General features: G+C 38.2%; 3 protein-coding genes and 1 long non-coding RNA gene across 5 annotated transcripts; all 4 read left to right on the forward strand.

The window, feature by feature from the left end:
* The first annotated feature begins 373 nt into the window (after positions 1–373).
* On the forward strand, positions 374–2,065 carry LOC103401342 (uncharacterized). Its single transcript, XM_008340057.4, has 3 exons — positions 374–1,035; positions 1,141–1,270; positions 1,655–2,065. Exons 1-3 carry the CDS (start codon positions 643–645, stop codon positions 1,879–1,881), a joined length of 750 nt encoding a protein of 249 aa, XP_008338279.3. The 5' UTR covers positions 374–642; the 3' UTR covers positions 1,882–2,065.
* A 6,515-nt stretch (positions 2,066–8,580) lies between these two features.
* LOC103401346 (mitogen-activated protein kinase kinase kinase 5-like) lies at positions 8,581–12,884 on the forward strand. 2 transcript variants are annotated; one of them, XM_070814599.1, is made up of 10 exons: positions 8,581–9,133; positions 9,498–10,124; positions 10,206–10,293; positions 10,611–10,673; positions 10,770–10,933; positions 11,149–11,224; positions 11,449–11,508; positions 11,587–11,712; positions 12,003–12,212; positions 12,287–12,884. In XM_070814599.1, the coding sequence occupies exons 1-10, from the start codon at positions 8,787–8,789 to the stop codon at positions 12,386–12,388; spliced, it is 1,863 nt and encodes a 620-aa protein (XP_070670700.1). In that variant the 5' UTR covers positions 8,581–8,786; the 3' UTR covers positions 12,389–12,884. The 2 variants fall into 2 exon arrangements, with proteins under 2 accessions (XP_070670700.1, XP_070670701.1); XM_070814600.1 differs by having other exon boundaries at positions 12,301–12,884.
* A 1,582-nt stretch (positions 12,885–14,466) lies between these two features.
* Positions 14,467–15,201, forward strand: LOC103401345 (uncharacterized). The gene is made up of 2 exons (XR_523886.4): positions 14,467–14,771; positions 14,871–15,201. It is a non-coding gene; the product is annotated as an uncharacterized lncRNA (long non-coding RNA).
* A 1,287-nt stretch (positions 15,202–16,488) lies between these two features.
* On the forward strand, positions 16,489–18,662 carry LOC103416003 (peroxidase 10). The gene is made up of 4 exons (XM_008354278.4): positions 16,489–16,772; positions 17,173–17,364; positions 17,535–17,700; positions 18,017–18,662. The coding sequence occupies exons 1-4, from the start codon at positions 16,560–16,562 to the stop codon at positions 18,430–18,432; spliced, it is 987 nt and encodes a 328-aa protein (XP_008352500.3). The 5' UTR covers positions 16,489–16,559; the 3' UTR covers positions 18,433–18,662.
* Positions 18,663–20,538: the final 1,876 nt, after the last annotated feature.

Below are 20,538 nucleotides of genomic sequence, written 5' to 3' on the forward strand. Positions count from 1 at the left end.
TATCCCCACTATATCCAAATGGTCCCAAGAGATTCCAAATTTGTAGCAACATGGGAATTGATGAACACATACTATTTTCTCCTTATACACACTCCTGTTTAATAATGTTTATTGTTTTCGTTTGATTTGATAGCCAGAAACAACAAAGTGTGTGTGACAGACTTAAAATTGGTGTGCGAACTAAACTCCCTAATCCTTCCTCAATGATGTCATTACTCATATGCCTCTCACCACAACTAGTTCTACACATATTATATATTTAATATTAATATGCCTTCGATTAAGAAAGTATCTCTAGTCATATAATAACATATAAATTGATAACATCATGTGTCGGTGCCACAGTTAAACTAAAACCATTTTCCTCTATCAAAGAAGTGGTAGGTATATATTGTCTAGATAACTTTTAACTTCTATATAAAAGAGTAAATGACCATGTGGTATAAGAAAATTACCTTTGAACATTGGGCTTGACAGAAGAACAAATAGGGAAGTTAAAGGCCTAGTCCATTATTCAATGAGCCCATTACTCTGATAAGTCGAAGTTCACCTCTCCCCAGAGGCCCAGACCCTTAAACCCCAAAACTAAACACAAAACCCTCGGCGGAAAAATGCAGAGACCAAAATTAACCACCCGAAAAAATGGCCAATCGGTGGCGCGCAGCCGGCAGCAACATCCGCGCGGTTCTGCAAAACCCCAGCTCCGGACCCCAACCTCCATTCTCATCCTTCGCGGCTATGTACCACACGATCCAAGCCATCCCTCGAGAAGTCACTGGAAACAGAGTCTCCGTCAAAGACAGAGCTCAAGGTCGAATCCCAGCCGTCGTGTTCTCTCAGCAGCTAAATCCTACCAGCGCCGCCGCTCGTCCGGTGTCCAGGAAGCACCTGCTGACCACCGAAAGGAAGCAGATTCAGGCCATTCTCAAGTCCGTAGAACTCCCATTTTTCTGCTCCACTCGGTTCCCCCTCCAGATCCGAGCCGGGTCCGGGTCATCGGATTTGCTCGAATCCGGAAATGTCATACCCATCAAGGCAATTTCTCATTTTCTTCATCCATTATAATTCGATACAATTTCCAATAATATAGAAAAAAAATTGAAAATTTCTGAGTTATTTAAAATTTGGGTTTTTGTGTAGATTCATAGGGACGAAGAGAGTGGGAAGATTCTGAATTTGGTGTTTGTTTGGGCGGATGAGGGCTCGGAGCTGAAAGTTGACGTCCCTGTTGTTTTCAAGGGTGAAGATGTTTGTCCTGGTCTCAAGAAAGGTAAATTTGATTTTCTTTGGTTGCACATTGTTAGGTTTGTTTCGTTTCTTTGGTAAACAGAAGCTTTAGGAAGAGAGGAAATTTTGGTTATGGATGTGGTACATTGCTTTGCTTTAAAGGCTCTTCTTTCTATCCTCTGTGCATCTATACTATAGCGGTTACGTATTGAAAACAGAATTGCAGCTGCTTATGCTGTTGTTGTTGAGATTATAAGGATATTTATTGTTAAGAGTGTGCTTCTACGCGTTGTATGACAACGGTGCATGTAAAATGTTTAAAAGCCTGTTACTATCGGAGTCCCTATTTGACGCATCATGTTGTTTTCATGCCTTCTTTAAAGACTGATTTGTGTTGATTGATTGTGACTTGTTCGTGCCAAAACAGGTGGCCATCTGAACAAAATTAGAACTAGCCTAACGTACCTGGGACCAGCTGAGCACATTCCTACAAAGATTGAGGTGGATGTCAGCGATCTAGATATAGGAGATAGGGTGTTCGTTCCGGATGTTGAGGTTCATCCTTCCATGAAGCTTCTAAGTAAGAACGAAACCATGCCCATATGTAAGATGGTCGCAACAAATTTGGACAACACAGAATCTGCACGAGTTTAGTCACCAAAGCACAGGTTTACGGCTTTCCTGCATTGACTTGAATCACGAGTAGAAGCAACAAGTTCAATAAGTCTTTGATTTATCCTAAGTTACAGATTTGCCCACCGCCATATGCTGTGTGATTCTCAAGTTGTAAAACAATCGTGATTGTTTAGATCATAATCAGCTGGATTTTGTTGTAGCACTCTCAATTTTTGTTACATCTGTGCTTTTATTATAATGGTTATCAGAACATGCCTGATGTTAAGCAAAGATTACATTATAATTGTCGGATGCATGTGGATCTCGTCGTAGTTAACACCGTAACAAATGTGTAATTAGCTCCATCTAATTCTAAGTAAGTTGTCAATGTTGTACAAGCCTTCAATTAAACTAATAAGCTAGTGATGATATTCATGGATGTGCCTGCAGACTACAGCCTCAACACTTTAGTCGAACATTTCCTGGAACGGCCTCACTGCCTTAAAAGCATCCACCATCTCCTCAGCCCAATTATGTCATCCTACTATTTCCGTTAAAACTTCACTACGCAGCTCCTTCACATCACCACTCATCATGCCTTCCGAATCTGAACCATTTTCTGTTCCTCAGAAGCACCCAAAGTGAATTAGCAAACAACGTAACACATGCATAAATTGTACTGCTAATACAAAAATATATCAACCGTCTCACCTTTTGCATATCATCGAGTTTAGCATCGTCCTTGTTGACCCTAAAAACTACCAAGCCTATGTGGCGCGCATGTCGGGTAACTAATGAGTTAACTACGTCCTTCAGTTGATGCGAGGTGTGCCAACTCGTCAGCCGAGGAGTAAAATGTGTTGATGTTGCGTTGAGTGCGCGACTGACTTCTCGATCTTGCGACTGCGGCCAAAGAAGGAACACGTCTCGGCCTTTGGGTTCTAGAGCCTGAAGACAAGGCTGCTAATTTTGCGAAGTTCACAAATCGTCAACGCCGGATGCGGTCATAGTGGTTATATTTGTAAGGGTATAAGCACGCCGAATCGACACCAGAGTATAGGGGCACAAATACTCAAAACAAATATATGTCTTGATGGTAAATGTGGTTTGCTCGTCGGAATGCCGAACTCTAAAACTTACTTATGAGTATCCAATCATAAAAGAACTCGGCGTTCAATGTGCCAAGCCCTAGTAAACTGTAACACCTCACCTTGCCGAAAAAGCTAATGAGATGACCTCTGCTAATAAGGACTCGAAAACCCTTCTCGACCGAGACTTGGATAGATAACCAGTCGCCCTCGACGCAGTGCTGTTTATCCAAACTGAAGGTGCTCCGCGGTCGGCTGATTCTACGACAACAATGTTGTTTATCCAAACTGAAGGTGCTCCGTGGTCAGCTGATTTTATGGCAACAATGCTGTTTCTCCAAACTGAAGGTGTTCGCCGGTTGCCTTCACAGTGCTGTTTATCCAAACTGAAGATGTGTTGGCAGAAAAAGAAAATAAAAATCTCAAGGTTGTTGAGAGGTTTCACATAGAGCAAGAATTTGTGTAGGGCAGTTTGTGTGTTGAATTGGAATGGGCTTTTTCATCGCGGTCCGTCTTGTATTTATAGAGCTTGTATGTTTAATGACCACATTGCATTTCGAGAAGTATGAAAGCTGCCAATAATATTCCTAAGAATATCTTTTAATAACCCCATGGATTACCATCACGCCATTTGGGCTTTAGCTTGTAGCCACGTGCATGCAATCCAATCTTTATTTTCAATCCCTTCATGTGATGCCATTTGACAAGATCCTTCGCAGGATGCCAAGAATATTCGATCCCACCATCACTTTATAATCTTGGGAGTTTTAATGAAAAGCCCGCGGTACTGTTCACTTTAACGAAAAACCACATTTTTACACTAAAAAGTCAATCATGATACTGTTGAAAAAAAAAATAATAAAAAAACAAATTAAAGAGAAGTTTGCAAACAAACAAACTTTTCAAAAGACAAAGGAAAGGTAGCACATCTCAGACTTGGAAGACCCAAGTCGACAAAAATGGGAAGAAGAAACGTGGAGCAAAAACTCCTCATTTTCTGCAAAACGTGGGAAGGTTGCAGTCATGGAAGATTGCTGCACAGATAGTGGGAGAAGTTAAGGGAAAGTGGAGGCCTCTACTCCCCCACGTAAAAACACCAGAGCCTTCCAACCATGCCTATAAATAAGTACTAGTTGCAGTGCAAGAGGGGAAAAACGGAAAGGAGAAGAGACTCTGCAGAAATCAAGAAAGAAATCAAAGAGGTGAACTGTTGTGGAAATTCAAGGAGATAAGAGCAAACAGAGAAGCGGATACATAGCAAAGGAAAGCAACAAAGCATTTAAAGTGCACCGTTCTTTGTCGCTCTCTCTCTCTCTCTCCCAAGTCACGGCATCCATCACGGCGATTTCGAACTAAAGAATAAAGTTGTAGGCCTCTGGAAATCTACCACGCCTTCCTTTCACCATCAGTGAAGACATTTGTAGCACTATCACGGACGTTAAACGGAAGCCCAAAAGGACTTTGCAACCATGCCGTGACCTCTCTGCCTATCAAATTTGTCTATACCGGGAAGAAAAAGGTGCAGTCTGTGCCGTTGCAGTTAGTCCCATGAATTTCTTCGGGGTGGTCTAAACCACCCCGTGAAGTTCCAATCAAATCTAAGTGCTCCGACCCCGTCGTCGTTGTTTGGAAGTCAAGAAGAAAAAAGCTGCTACCACTTTGGAAGGAAATGCTGTGTTATGCCTGCACAATGCGTCAAAAATGGTGCGAGCTGCTGTCTAAGTCGCTAGCGGAAAAGAAGACGGTGCATATGCTATCCGTGGTCATCTTCAAAAGCCCTTGGTGTTCTTCATTAAGACAAGAAACTCGAAGAAATGATACCCAGCCAAAGAAGAATGGGCGCTGGTTGTCGCTGACCAAGTTTCATTCAAATGCTTATTTAAATTAGGAATTGGAAGAAAAAATCTCCAGCAAGCAAAAAGGTTTCGCGACTGTAGTCGAAGGCCGGTTTTTCTCTCGCGAGGACAAATCCATGCAGGAAGCAGTAGCCTCAAAAGAAAATGCTTGTTTTCAAAAAGCTTAGCACGTGGCACAAGATGAGCAAACTATTGTCAAATGTTGGGCCAAAGTTAAATTCAAAGTAGGAGACAAAGTACAAAAAGGAAAAGAGATTAAAACTCAAAAAGGAAAAGTGAGAAAAATTAACAGATACTACTAGACAAAAGGGAAAAGAAGAGAATGTATTGTTCAAGAGTTCCACCCAAAGTCTTTTGTGTCGGGCGTTCGAAGGATAAGAAAAAAATGGACAATAAGGTTTGCAGAGGAAAAACAAGTAAAAAAAAGGGTAAAGGAGAAAAGCAAGGGAACTTAGGGTGCGTTTGGTACGTGGGACGGGATGGGACGGAACGGGACGAGGCGTTCCGTCCCGCGTTTGGTGCGCCAAAAATGGGTGGAACGGGCTGTTCCACGGGACAGATTTTGAGTGTTTTTGCGTCCCACCTCCTCCCCCTGGAACGGGTTTGTTCCACGTCTGTGGAACACAATGTTTTACCATTTTAAGACAAATATACCCCATGTCTTTTTCAAAAATTACACCTTCGTTCCGTCCCGTCCCGTCCCGTCCCATCCCGTTCCGTCCCGTCTGCGTACCAAACGCACCCTTAAAGTCGGAAAAGGCATTTATAAAAAAAATGGTGCTTTGCCTTGTTTTATTACACAATGTAAAAGAAAAGACTTGCTGTGCTACTGTGTTGCCCAGTTAGTGTCAGGCATGAAGACAAGATGAAAATGGGTAACCTGCTTGATTTTTTTCCCCTCTTCGTTTTGAGCTTTCGATCCACAAAGGAAACACACAAGCAAACTAGTGCGGCAAAAGGAAAAGAGAACCCGTAGCCTGCATAAAAAGGTCTCTACGGTTTAAGGGGAAAAGAAGATAAAATAGAACAATTCAAAAGCATTTGAATTCCACCAAACTTACCCATCTTCGTTTGGAAATCTACGGCTGACAAACCCAAAAAGAATTAAAAAAAAAAAAATGGCAAAATCAACGGGAGCTCAAATATTGCGGAACTGCCTTTGGTTTCTGATGGAAGAGCACCGTGTGTTGGAACTGGAAAAAAAATGATTTGTAAAGCCATCTCTCAAGGTGAGAGAAAGGGTGAATAAAATTTGCACCTCACGTCGAGTTTGCTCACATGGAGAAGAAGAGGAGTGGTTGAACTTAAAAGCTTTAAAGTCACATAAAAAAAAGGAGGAGTAAAGCTTGTTGTCAGAAGGCTTGAAAATTCAAAGTGGGTTCAAAGCTCCATGTTAAATGGGGTTGAAAATTCAAAAGAAAAGTACATAAAAAAAGGGGAAGAAACAAGAAGTTTGCTGTGAACAAAATTCTCAAATTAATTGAGAATGTTGCTTGCGTGGGACCCTTAAAGAAAATGCACCAGACCAATTTATGTTGATCAACCTTTCCCAAACCATGTGGGATGAATCTCACCACACGAAAGGAAGGAAGGTGTAGGCAAAAAATTATGGAAAATTAAAATCCCACCATGGAAAACGGCTCTATAAAAAGAGAGGTTCAATACATTGATCCAAACTCACTTTTACAAGTTTGATTGATTATTCATCAAAGAATGTCCATCAAAATTTTATTTAACGGCACAAAGCCGCTCCAAAGTTGAAGTATACAAGAGGCACGAAGCCGAGGAAAAGTCAAAATATCAAATGGCACGAAGCCGTATCAAGTATCAAAGGGCATAAAGCCGTGTTAAAATTCAAATGGCATGAAGCTTCTACAAATGGTACAAAGCCACATCAAACATCAAATGACAAAACCGCTACAAATAGCATAAAGCCGTTACAAATGGCACGAAGCCATAAAGAAAGTCAATTGCTCCTCGCCCGCATGAGCTAAAACTGCACAAGGCATCAAATGCTCCAATGGCTTAAAGTCCTTGCCTGAGCTAAAACTGCATAAGGCATTAATGCTCCAATGGCTTAAAATCCTCGCCCGCACGAGCTAAAACTGCAACAAGGCATCACAATCAAACAAGTACCAAATACCAAGGAACTATGAGCGACTTGATCCCTCAACGAGGGTACATAAGCAATCTAGGGCTCTACCTAGGTGCAGTCACAAAATCAAATAAACACCCAAATCCCCAAGTTACTATTTATTCATATTAGAATCAAAGGGTATTCTTTTCCCAAAGGAAGGGTTGTAATTAATAGGCGCATAGCCTAGAATGGGTCGAACTCGAATTAATAAAACCCTCTTCAAGAAATGAACGAGGGTGAAATTGTGTCGAGTGAATTATTTTACATATTGTGTACAATTCTTGCTCAACAGATACTATTCACTTTACCCTTTATTTTGTTCTTATCATTAAAACTTAAAGTTTTCAAGCATTTTTCATTAGTTTTCCTTATAATCTTTATTCATGCATGTAAGCTAACCTTCTGCCACATCACATCACCATTTCATTATCCCATCTGTAGGCTAAAGCCTATCATGACCCTTACATCCCAACCATGCCACGTGATAAGAGTCCCAACTCAAACTGTGTTGTTTACTTCCAGATCACAGATATAGTTTGCATCCCATTTATCTCAGATAAGGAAAAGTCAAGATAATTCACATTAAAAGATAATTATTATCATAAAAATGATCATATTATCTTGTAACAATAACAAAATTATCTTCACTTTTCATCTGAAGGTTGGGAACTATGCTCACTCAACGGCCTTGATTGCATGGGCCGATAGTGTAAATTTGGGTCCAAACAGTCCTCTAGGAAGAAACTGATATATTTGAATGGTATATCTACCTGCACAATGTATTGTCCACGAGGTACAATTATTCCTTGAGTTACAAGGCACCAACTACTGACAAACAAATCTTACAAGACATGAAACATCAAATTTCCATGTAACTGCAGACGGATGAGTAGATTAAGATTTTCTTGCTCCAAATACCCCCCGATTTGCTCCAAACTTTTTCTGATCCTCTGGAAATTTTTGTCCACCAGATAATGCATGCGGCATGCCTGTTTATCTGCACGTAAAATGAAGACATGCAGCAATTTGAAGAGAGAGTCTTAGGTAAATAGAAATGTTGTACAAACTTATAAACCTACAGATACATAGCAACAGAAAATTCTTATGTACCTTGTTCTTAATTTTCTCTGTGGTATCAGTTACGTAAATCGCAGAATATGGATCGCTCACGGACATTTGTTGGACTCTCCCTACACCCAACCTTATAGGGTGATTCTAAATTAGTCTAAACCTTTTAAAACATTTTAACCAAACTACTTAATGGACATAAGTTAGGTCACTGGAGCCTGAATTAATGACATTGACAAGTATATTGAATTGGATGCTCGAATTTTTAATTTATACGTCTATGTTATCACTTAACGTTGGAATGTCATTACTTAATATTGGAGATCCAACGAATATCTGATTTACAAAACCGTAGGTATTTCCATAGTATAGTTAAAATGTTAAGAGTAATTTAGAGTCAAAGGTTGGGTAGTTATCCATACTTATCATCAAATTAAAAAAAAAATAGATGTATAAATTTGAAATAAAAATAACAGAATCAACGGCCGGGACACAAGAAAAACGAAAAACCAAGCGCGCGCGCGTTGTTCAAACATGGTTAGAGAGAAAACGGAGAACAATAATATGGACCTCTCAATTTCTCAAAAATGGCGAGAGCCGTACCCATTTTCTAAACCGCGTTGTGAAAAGAAAATAAACGAGTTAACGACACCGTCCCGGGGAATTCATTCATGGCCTGCAGGTCTCTCGACGAAGATCCAGGCCGCTCATGGATCTTGTTCTCCTGGACTTCCTAGGCCTTCCCGCAATCAATATCCAAATTTGTTAGGGTTTGTGCGATTGCGACGATCATGAATGGTTTCCACCATGGGTTGGCTGTCTAACATTACCTTCTCTTCTTCTTCCTCCTCGTCGGCATCGTCGTCTTCGCCGTTCAGATCGGCAAACGGGGAGTCGCCTAAAAAGAAGACCAGCGATGACGGGAGAGGGTGGATTTTCCGGTCGAGGAGGAAGCTCACCCGACAGAGGAAGCAGCTTTTGATCTGTACTGGCGGCGGAGACCAGGACGGGGGAGGTGGAGCCGTGAATAGTCATAAATGCTCGGGTTCGAGTTCGTCGCTTCCGGAAACCACGTCCGCGGCCGGGACTCCTCAGCCGCTGCCTTTGCCGGAATTGTCAGCGGATTCACGATGGAAAGAGAGGTGCTCCGGATGCAGTTTCGGCGATTGTAGATTGCTGTCTCTTTGATTCATATTGCGTATAATTTGTTTTTTCTCGACAAGAAAAATTTATAATTTCTTTTCATATTGTTTAGTTCTAGAGAAAACAAAAAATTGAAAAAAAATAAAATATGATACTATTACTGGATTTGGAAAACCAAAACGATTAGTGGATTTTAATTACATGCTCAAATTAAGAATCGAAAAAGATAGGGGTTTGTGATTTTGATTGCACCAACATTTCCATGTTTGTCAGATTTTGCATTGTTTGTTGCAGATTTGGCCTTTGAATTCCTTCATTTGCACATATGCATTGTTTATTAACGTATATGTCTTGCATTTTCAGTGTGTTTGGTGGCCGGGAAGCGCGAAAAAATAACGAGAATTGTTTTGAATCGAGGTCAAGGTCTACGAGGAGGAATCAAGGTAGGAATGGTTTAGAGAGCTATCATACTGACTTCGGGCTTGAAGTTCCAAATCGTATTTGGAGCGCACCTGCTAGCCCTTTTTCGAGTCCTACATTCAGCCCACACAGTCCCAGTGCTGGTGATCTTCTCCCACACCTTGTTCCTGTGGGAAATCAAGGCTGGTCTGCCCCCGAGATGCCCACTTGCGATATGACTTCTGTGCTCCCTCCCCCTTCCTTGTCGGAATACTCCACCCAGAGTAATGATAATTCCCCTATACAAAGTCCATCAAATAGAAGTCCCTGCCGAAATGTCAAAATCCCACCCGGCTCAACATCGCCATTGCCTCCCAGATTATCAATTGAAGTCTCCACTGCGCGGCGTGAGGTCAATGGTTATGCTGAAGTCCATCCATTGCCTCTGCCTCCTGGAGCAAGTCTTAGCCTACCTTCACCACACGCTATACTCACACCTAAACCGGAGTCCCAGCCAGTGAAAGGACAATGGCGAAAGGGAAAGCTTATTGGGCGTGGCACGTTTGGAAGTGTTTATGTTGCTACCAATAGGTATATACAGTTCCATGAACAGCTGATCATAGTTTCTATTTTCTTTGCTAAATGCTGATGACGGTTTTTCATTTGTAACAGAGAAACTGGAGCTTTATGTGCAATGAAGGAAGTCGAGTTATTTCCTGAGGACCCAAAATCTGCAGAGTGTATAAAGCAGCTACAGCAGGTTATCATCACTCTCACTGTGTTCTACGAATGTAACACATCGCTTAAGCTTTTTCCTAATTTACCTGTTTAACCTCTGGAGTATCACTGCATCAGTGATTCAGCGTCCAGTATGGCGGCTTTCAGCTTTTTGATCTCTCATAGAAACACGAAAATTTAAAAGTACATTGTGGACTGAGATCGGGGCAAAATAATTTTTCATGTAATATATTTTGGTGGACTATGTTGTTCTGGTTCTTCAGGTGTATTGAGTGATGTATTATGTTACAATGTCAGTGTTTCTTACTCATTTTCTGTAAACCTTTTTTTTTTAATCAGGAAATCAAAGTTCTCAGCCAGCTGAAGCATCCTAATATTGTGCAGTATTATGGAAGCGAAATAGTGAGTAATGTGTTACATGCATGTTTAGGCATCCAGGCTCATGTTTGTCCGTTGGAGTTGCCTAAAACAAATCACACCATACTTTCGTATATGCAGGTTGATGATCGATTTTATATATATCTGGAGTTTGTCCATCCTGGTTCTATTGACAAATATGTCCATGAACATTGTGGAGCCATAACAGAAGCTGTTGTTCGCAATTTTACTCGCCATATACTCTCTGGGTTGGCCTACTTGCACAGCAAAAAGACAATACACAGGTATCATCACATTCTTAATCAAATGTATGATTATCAGCATAAAGTTTGTCTTACAAAAACGGAATGTGAGACTAAATTCGAGTAGCAAATAAGAATGAGTTCTGACTGCGAATTTTATCATTGTCAAATGTGGAAGAACTGTTTTTGGTGTAAGGGCCTATAGCATTGTGCTTGGGGTTAATTAGGCTGCATATTATCTTGTGTTCTGTTGATAGGGACATCAAAGGGGCTAATTTGCTTGTTGATTCATATGGAGTTGTCAAGCTAGCTGACTTTGGAATGGCAAAACATGTGAGTGCTAGTAGCTTTTTTTTTACTCTTGGCAGGGTAATAGGCTAAGTTATTTTGAGATTTTGAGCTGGTTTCCTCAATCTAATCATCTGGCGGTTCTACACACTGTTTCATGAGGCTATCATTACAGTCATCGCATTGTTATAGTTTCAGATCATTTTCTGGGATTTATTCTTTACCATCTAAGTTTGGTCTGACATAGTTTAAACTTGTTTGTTTTGTAGCTTTCAGGTCACGTAGGAAATCTTTCTCTAAAGGGAAGCCCATACTGGATGGCTCCAGAGGTAATCTTTTGCTAACTAGTATGCGGCAGCCTATGGGGTTATGCGCTGCTCTAATACTGCTACAATTTCTTCCTGCAGCTGATGCAAGCTGAGATGCATAAAGATAGCAGCTCTGATCTGGCTCTTGCTGTAGATATATGGAGCTTGGGTTGCACAATTATTGAAATGTTCACCGGAAAACCTCCTTGGAGTGAGTATGAAGGGGTAAGCTCGTATCTTCTGTATTTTACCATGAAACTTGTTTCAATTTGTGCTTTGAAGGGGTCTACTCCATTGTTTATGTCAAAATCCCTAATTTCTGCATGCTTTTACCTATTCGCGCACAGTTCGATAAAATCATAAACTTCTTTTTAGCTTCTTCGTTGCCATGTAGCTTTGCTCATCTGCCTCTCGAGAGTTGACATTGTGAATATATAATTGGGTTCGAGTTTCATACATAACTTTCTGCATTTAAGCCCTCTGTCAGTTTTCTAAACTCTTGTCTATTAATTCAGGCTGCGGCCATGTTTAAAGTTATGAAGGATGCACCACCAATTCCAGAAACATTGTCACCTGAGGGTAAGGATTTCCTATGCTGCTGCTTCCAAAGAAATCCCGCAGAGAGGCCAACTGCTGCCATGTTATTAGAACATCGATTCTTAAAAAACTCGCAGCAGCAGGATGTCCCGCCTGGCACTCAGGCATCTAATGGGATGAATTACGCAGTAAGTACAAATGCCATGCCGCTTGTTTTATTAAAGTTTATATATTCTTTTTACAGTTTTTGTTATGTCTACAGGATAAATCCCATAGTCCAATCGAACTTGAAAGAAAATTTGATCAGTCGCTGATGATTCCTGCCATAATTGGATCACAGAGCAGTGCATTCCCAATTTGGTGATTGCCAAGCTTGACGGGTCCAGCCTTTTCTCCAGTGGAAATGGCCAACATTTTCGTGTGCATTAACTCCTCCAGCACAGTTTGCAATTCAAATACCACATCCCTCCTGCAGATGCTCTGCGTTGTGCCAACCGCAATGCTGAAACATATAGCATTTTCAGATGACTGGTGGAAAGGGAACGATAGCTGCCTTTCTGCCCATAGTTCTGCAGAGAAGCGGCTCTTGACTTGTAGGTGTGCTGTGCTGGATGAGACTCTGGTAGGTGACTCGGAGCCATTGAGTGTTTTGTAGGTTCTTTCTGCCATCCTTTTCGATGGTGGAAGTTTATCTTGCCCTGGGAATTTAGAAGCAGTTTTTGTATACCAGTAACTAATTTAGAGCTTTAGCAGAAGTCTTTTAACAAGGCCTTCTGAAGGATGACTTCGTCTTCATGTATAATTTGGCGGACTCAAAAAATGACATGTCTATATATCAAAGGGCTCAAATTATTTTTGCACTTGGTGCTTTTGTTTGCATTCCAAGGTATCTGATTTTGCAAATTTGTTTTAAATTTCATTTTATACTTTTGGTTTGTTTAGAAACGTTAGAAGTGTTTTTTTCTAATAAAGCAGTTTTGGCTATAGTTGGCAGAGAAGAAAGTTAATAAGCACTTCTGAGTTACAGATACATCTGCACCTTGAAACAACTCCTCATGAAATATGCTTCCAAATGCACTCTGTTAATACAAGCAATATCCCTATGTTAATTTACACTAGAGAAGGGTGGTGGTTGAACCCGAACAAAGTGGATTAAAGAAGAAGATCCTAGTAACCACCAGAAAATTCTTGGATTTTAACAAACAAAAAAAATATATGCTATAATTCTTCTAAATTCTTGGGTTCTGAGATAATACTTCCTCCTTCGCAGCTTTCCTCCTTCTCATTTAACATGACATTATTTGATAGGATAACGTCATAATCATAATTGTTTTTTCTCTTTATCATCTTCTAAAGTTCATCTTTAGAAAACTTTATTGACTCAAAGATGTTTAATCATTCATGTGTCAAACAAATCGATGATTATGGTAACAAGTAACGTCCTCATTATGAATTGTTAATTCCTTTCATTCATATGTACGACTAAACAGTTTCCAAATATGACGTTTGCACGTTGAAATGATGGCATGTTACTGGGAAGCAGGGAAATAATGTCCTTCCTACATAAACCACTCCCAAATGGAAAATCTCCAAAACAATTTCTAGTAAAAAAGATTTTATGGTGCTCTAAAGTATTTTATACTATGAGAATATTACGCGTTAGATGTTGATCGATGTATCTTTGACAAAAAGATTTAAGGATTAAAAACTTCAAAATATATAATACCCCAAAAGATCTTAAATTAATTTCTTTGGTACCCTATGTATCTTTGACAAAAGATTTAATGACTAAAAACTTCAGAATACATAATACCCCGAAATATCCTAAAATTACATTATTTTGGTATAATGCATATATAGTGTAAAAAAAAAAAAAAAAAAAAAAACTGAAGACATTATTCACAAAGAAAATGAAGTCATCAATCAATGAAAACGACTCGTAACTAAAATAGCTTAAAAAGGTAAACCTTTGAAATACATTTTGGTAGTGCAAGTAACGCATGCACAGAATCACCATTAGTTTCACAGATAAATGGCCTTATCAACTCCTGCAGTGGTCCACTTCAACTCTCCATAACCATTTACTTTTCTGTTTAATTTTTGCATTTCTCTAGATACAGTGTCTGGCTCAACACTTCGTGATCCATCCACAAAATTTTATACTTATCGTAACCGTTTATATTATAGTTACTTAAAAGATATATTTACAAAAAATTAATAAAATATAAAATATTTTAAGAATAATATTATTTACACGTTTATTTTTACCTCTCATACATCATTTTAATTTTCGATCTTCGTATTGAATAAAATAAAGAAAAAAAAGTATAAAAATTAACAAAAATGTGTACAATAAAAAAAAAAATGAATAACACTACTTTAATCTAATTATGAAATGTATAAAAGCAAATAAGCAAAATCAATAAAAGCATTATGAAACATTCCAGTCATGATAGTGCCCTTTAAAATTAGGATATGGGTTCTCTCTTCCTTTCATTTGGTCAAATCAAAATAAAGAAAGAATATTTTATTACAAAATTTAGGAAAAAGACGAATCCGTTGTGCATCATATATGTTATTTTTTATTTTTCATTTTCTTTTATTCCACCTCTCTTTCTCTCTATGGAGAGTATTTCAGAAGATAGGAGAAGATCAGATATGGAGCCTCCACCAGCACAAGCCATAGATGCTTCCACAAAGAATTTCGAGATAGAAGAAGATGAGCAGGACAAAGTCATCAATGAGTGGTAATTATCTAATTAATTTCTTGTTAATTATTTATTTTCTTTTATGGTTTAATTAGCTTGTAATTTGTACTTTTTGTGTAATTTTGTGTTTGGATGCAGCTGTTCCTGCTTTTATGACTGCACGGAGACCTGCTTTGATTACTTATTCTGTAATCTCTGTTAGATGAATCATGAGAGATTTAGATTAAGACCTTAACTTAATTATGTTGTATTAGTAATTTAGTACTATTACATTATCCTATATTGGGAATCTACAGTAGTTGGTGTTCTTGGTCTGTGTTTGTGAATTCGAATAATTCTCAGCACTTTTGTCAACATCTAGATGTTGCACTATTTGCAGAGAATTAATATTGTAATCTAAATTTATGTTGACAAAAGTTTCTGGTTATTTATAAAGATAATGTTAAGGAGATCAAATTTCTAAACCAAATATTGTGTCATAATAAGTAATAAGCACGTTAATCAATACTTGAGTAATAATTCAAATTTCCACTTAGCATTATGGGTGGTGATACTTGCTCTTCAAAGTTCAATCCCCTTTTCTTCCTTCTGGCTGCTTCCATAGATCCATTTCACTATAGCCCCCATCACTCTCTACGCTTATGCTTATTTTCACTAGTTGATAGCAAGGATCTAAAAGACATTAAACACTGGTCGAGCGGTGGATTGGGGCCTAGTGCCTAGGCGGCTAAGCGGGGTATTGACAGGAGTCTAGGCAGACTTAGCAGATTTAAGTAAATTTATTATATATTGTATAAATAACCGTCTATTTATACTTAAAAAACACACAGTTGTATTGGAATACACAAATTACAAAATAAAATGACATGTAGATTATAAAATATTAAAACATATTGAAAACATGGTGAACAAACATAGAATGAGTGTTCATCCAAGTATTCAACACTTCTCTTACATTTTTTATAAAAATAAAATGAAAAATGAAAGTTATCGATTTTCTGTTTACGTGCCTAGACGGATGCCTAGGCGGGTCTAGGCGCACTTTCTTGATTTTCAAACGCTTGAGACTAATCAAAATAGTGGCCAACCGTCTAACGCCTTTAAAATAGTGTCTCCAACCTTTCAAGTACATATAGTAGGCGGCTTTGGGTGGAGATTTTTGAAACAGTGTCTCCAATCCTTCAAGTACATATAGCCAACAATTAGACCAAAGATTATCTAGGCCAAACAGAGAGTCACAACATGCCTTTGGACTTTCATGAAGCCCCAGTTTTAAATTTTATTACTAATTAGCCTTTGGAGGACATTTCAGGCTTAACTCACATACATTAACTACAATATATGTTATATCATGAATTCAATGCCTCTTTGCAATGACAAATTTTGTTGAGTGTATATTTATTCAGCTATAAAAATATCTTTCTAAATATCCGATTATTTATTGAGAAAAAAGATATTAAGAAATTTAAGTCAACTTGAGTATGAACTAATGCTCTTTTTCTAGGACCAGAATACATCATCCTAGTATCCTACCACTTAGAGCAATATAAATAGTCCTAACCTAGCCGCCTTCTTGATCCCATTAATTACACAAATGCAGTTCTACCAAACTCAACTGAATAAAAAGACAATCTAGTGCCTCTACCACTCTCCCCAGATAACATAATCAACTGCATCTGCACAATTTCATGCACTTTTCCTTTGTCTTTGACACTCTCACTCTCTATATAAATATACCTCAAGTACTCACTACTCGGTACCATTTGAACTGTCACAAAGTATTAGTGACAACTTAATTAGAGAATTTATATATTCGTATTCCAGAAAATGGATCACAAACTTTCCTTTCTTAATACCTTGCTTTGCCTCTTGTTCCTAAGCCCTAATCTTATGTTCTGTCAGCTTGATTTTAAATTCTATGATTCAACTTGTCCCAACCTGACCAAGATTGTTCAGTCTGGAGTTTGGTCAGCTATTGCAAATGATACTAGAATTGCGGCCTCACTTTTGAGGCTTCACTTCCATGATTGCTTTGTTAATGTAATTAATTTGGCTTCACTCATTTCTTATATAATTTAAAGTGAAAGATGACCTTTTTAGAGTGTCATAATAATTATGTTTGTCTAAGCATTATAATTTTTCTCTACGCGACACGTTTTTTTTTTGTTAAAGAACAATTTCGTAGAGATATGTAATGCAAGTAATGTATCGATATTACATTAATAAGTTTTGCTATTGATATGTTATCTAGTATTAATATCAACCACTTATTGGCACCACATTGTCGGTGCATTCTTTAATAAAAAAACGTACGTCTTGTCTAGAGAAGAACTGGTCTAATTAAGTATAAGCATGATCACCTGATTACTAGTTGTGGTTACCATATGAGCCAAATTAAATTGACTAGAAACCTGAACTTGTTCCATTTTGTTGGAGGTAGGGATGTGATGCATCATTGCTACTTGATGATACCAGCGGTTTTAAAGGGGAGAAAAATGCTGCACCCAACAAAAATTCAGCCAGAGGTTTTGAGGTGATTGACACAATCAAGTCAAAGGTGGAGGAAGCTTGCCCATCCACTGTTTCTTGCACTGACATAATCACTCTTGTATCAAGAGCAGCCGTTTATTTTGTAAGCACCTTCTTCATTTAACAACTCCAACTAATTAAAATTTCCACATGGTTTATCTTTTCTATTGTTTCTTGCAAAATGGTACAATTAGTTGCGCATTAATGGTCATGCTTAACTCATGTATGTGTAAGTGACTGATTCTAGCACTCATATATTTATTTTTTTGCTAGAGTGGAGGGCCATATTGGCCAGTACCCTTGGGTCGTAGAGATGGCACAACAGCAAGTGAAGATGCAGCTAATAAACAATTGCCATCACCCTTTGAGCCCTTGGGAAACATCACTGCAAAGTTCACAGCCAAAGGCCTTGACTTAAAGGATGTAGTTGTGCTCTCAGGTTTGCTTCCCATGTCATCTCTACTACTGAAAGATATTCTTATACATCATGGAGATATGTTCTCATCACCATATAACACTCAACAAGTGATCATCACCATATGATACTCAACACGTGATCACTTGACCGTGATAAGTGTTATATATAGGGATTCACGGTTAAACTCAAAATGTTGCCCTACGTTAAGGGTTTTCTTTATTGTCGCACACATGCTCATAGGAATCTTAGGACCAGCCCTGTTATAGTGGCCGTTTTTATATATAAAATTTTGGATGACTACAAAGCTTAATAAACCTTTTTTTTTTTCTCCATGCAGGTGCACATACAATTGGGTTTGCTCAATGCTTCACTTTCAAGACTAGACTCTTCAACTTTGATGACTCTGGCAAACCTGACCCAACACTGGACACTTCACGTTTACAAAACCTGCAAAGCGTGTGCCCTAATCAAGCCGACTCCGATACCAATCTGGTTCCCTTTGATCCAGTCACTTCAGCCAAGTTTGACAACATCTACTACAAAACCCTAGTCAACAATTCTGGACTTCTCCAATCAGACCAAGTGCTTATGGGGGATAATAGAACTGCTTCCATGGTTCTTAGCTACAGCAAGTTTCCATTTCTATTTAACAACGACTTTGGAGCATCGATGGTGAAGATGGCCAATCTTGGTGTACTCACAGGAAGCAATGGAGAAATCAGGAAGAATTGTAGGGTGGTGAATAAGAAGTAGGGTATACTGCATTATTGATGTTAGTGTGTTTGTATTAAATGTATGATGTTGAAAATGTCATAAACTTATGTTTAGGAGTTTCTAGTGAGAATCCTATGGCTTATGTATATACTTGTTGGTAAGCAAAAGTTATGCTTGATAGTTAGACGGATAAAAGGATTAACGATGAAACAATTTGTAACTTGTGTTTTTGCCAAATAGTAAAAGATATATCTACGTTTTTCAGAAAACTATAAAAAGGTCGTACCCAGTGCACAAGGCTCCCGCTTTACGCAGGGTCTGGGAGAGGTGAATGTCGGCTAGCCTTACCCCCATTTATGGAGAGGCTGCTCCCAAGTCTCGAACCCGAGACCTACCACTCATGGGCGAAGGCACTTGCCATCGCACCAAGTGTATAAATTTTAAAAGAAGTTGTTATTCACGCTCTAAAAAGATATATAATTTATACGGGTTGTGTCAAACTGAAATTGGTCATATTCTTTTTGAAAAAATGCAAATAGCACAAGGAAATGATTTATGCACACTCGACTTATTTATGTCCTTGTGAGTTTTTATTCATCTTTTTATAATCAAAGACCAAAAATAAGTCAGCATCTATATAGAGAAAAAAAAATTGTGGGGGAAAACACGTTACTCAATTCAAAGCTATGGTATGAAAAAAAAAAGACTAATCAAAGGAATTGGGCCAAACTGCATATGGCGCTTTACGATAGTAGCAGAAAGCAATCACATGGTGAAGGTTCGATCCTCTTCCATCTAATACTAACATTTGCAATCGTTTGTGAAAATAAAAAAATAATAAAAAAAGAAAAAAGAAAAAAGAATTGGGCCAAACCTCATCCAAAATATGTGAAAATATTCTCTTTGAGAAACATTTTCCTATCATCGGCTACAAGCTACTATGTGTTTATACGATCATCACGTGAAGGTGATAATTTTTGAAACGGCACTCAATATCAAGATGAATACATGACTTGATGTGTACATAATTAAAACACGATTAGCACTATTAACTTAATATTGTATAAATAGAATGAGGATCCTTTCCATATTCTCTTTGTGAGGATCTTGGGATCCTCCAATCACATCCATTCATCGTATATCGTGCGGTCAAAAATCATTATAAATCTTTTTATTTAAAATTAAATAAAAACAATACCTGACGAAAACTAACCGTATAATATACAATAGGGGTGTGATATCCACACACCCCATTTTACTTCTCACACACCTTTTTAATTTTCGGCCGTCAGATCGGATGAATTGAAGAAGATCAACGAACATAAATTATCAAGGGGTGTGTGAGAAGTAAAATGAGGTGTGTGGATAGCACATCCCTATACAATAAACAGATGTGATTTGAGGATTCCCGAGATCCTTATAAAGAGAATCCGGAGAGCATCTTAGTTCGTATCAATAAAATGATAATTTTTCTCATTATTTTGATGAAGAATATAAGTTATTATATTATAAGAAATGATATAGAGACTACAGTCCACATTTTAGTAAACAATATCACATCACTCTTTTAAATAAAAACTAGTATATATCTACACACAAAATATTGTGTGTAATGTTTTATTTTTGTTTTAAAATTGAAGGAGAGGGGGAGAGAGAGAACATGAGAGCAGACAGAGGAAAGATGTTTAATTTTATTTTTTTAATCAGAGACGTTAAAATCAACTGTAAGTGATGCTTAAACAAAACAAAAAACAAATTTTATTTTATAAATTTACTTTACTATCCCTAACTTTAATATTATGATGAAAGACTGAATAATTTTTTCACTATTTTTTTGTTGACACAATTTGTTTATTAATATGTAGTTATAAAAATAAGACAAATGTCAACTCAAGAGGTAGCACAAACATGATAAACATTAAAGCACAAACACAATACAATTAAACCCGAGCACGATCCATTGCCACCCAAAGAAGCGCACACACAGTCCTGTACAGTGAGTTGCACCCAAATATCTTCAGTCAAATCTCACTACTTTCCAACAATACCCATCTTCACTGACCTCTCTTCAGCAACCAAAATACCCTGCAGTGTCCTGCCCCTATAGGAGTCAGTGTCCGTCCACATCTTCTTGTAGAAGAGGGT

Source organism: Malus domestica, chromosome 15 (genome assembly GCF_042453785.1).
Source record: "Malus domestica chromosome 15, GDT2T_hap1".
Lineage (NCBI taxonomy): Eukaryota > Viridiplantae > Streptophyta > Magnoliopsida > Rosales > Rosaceae > Malus > Malus domestica.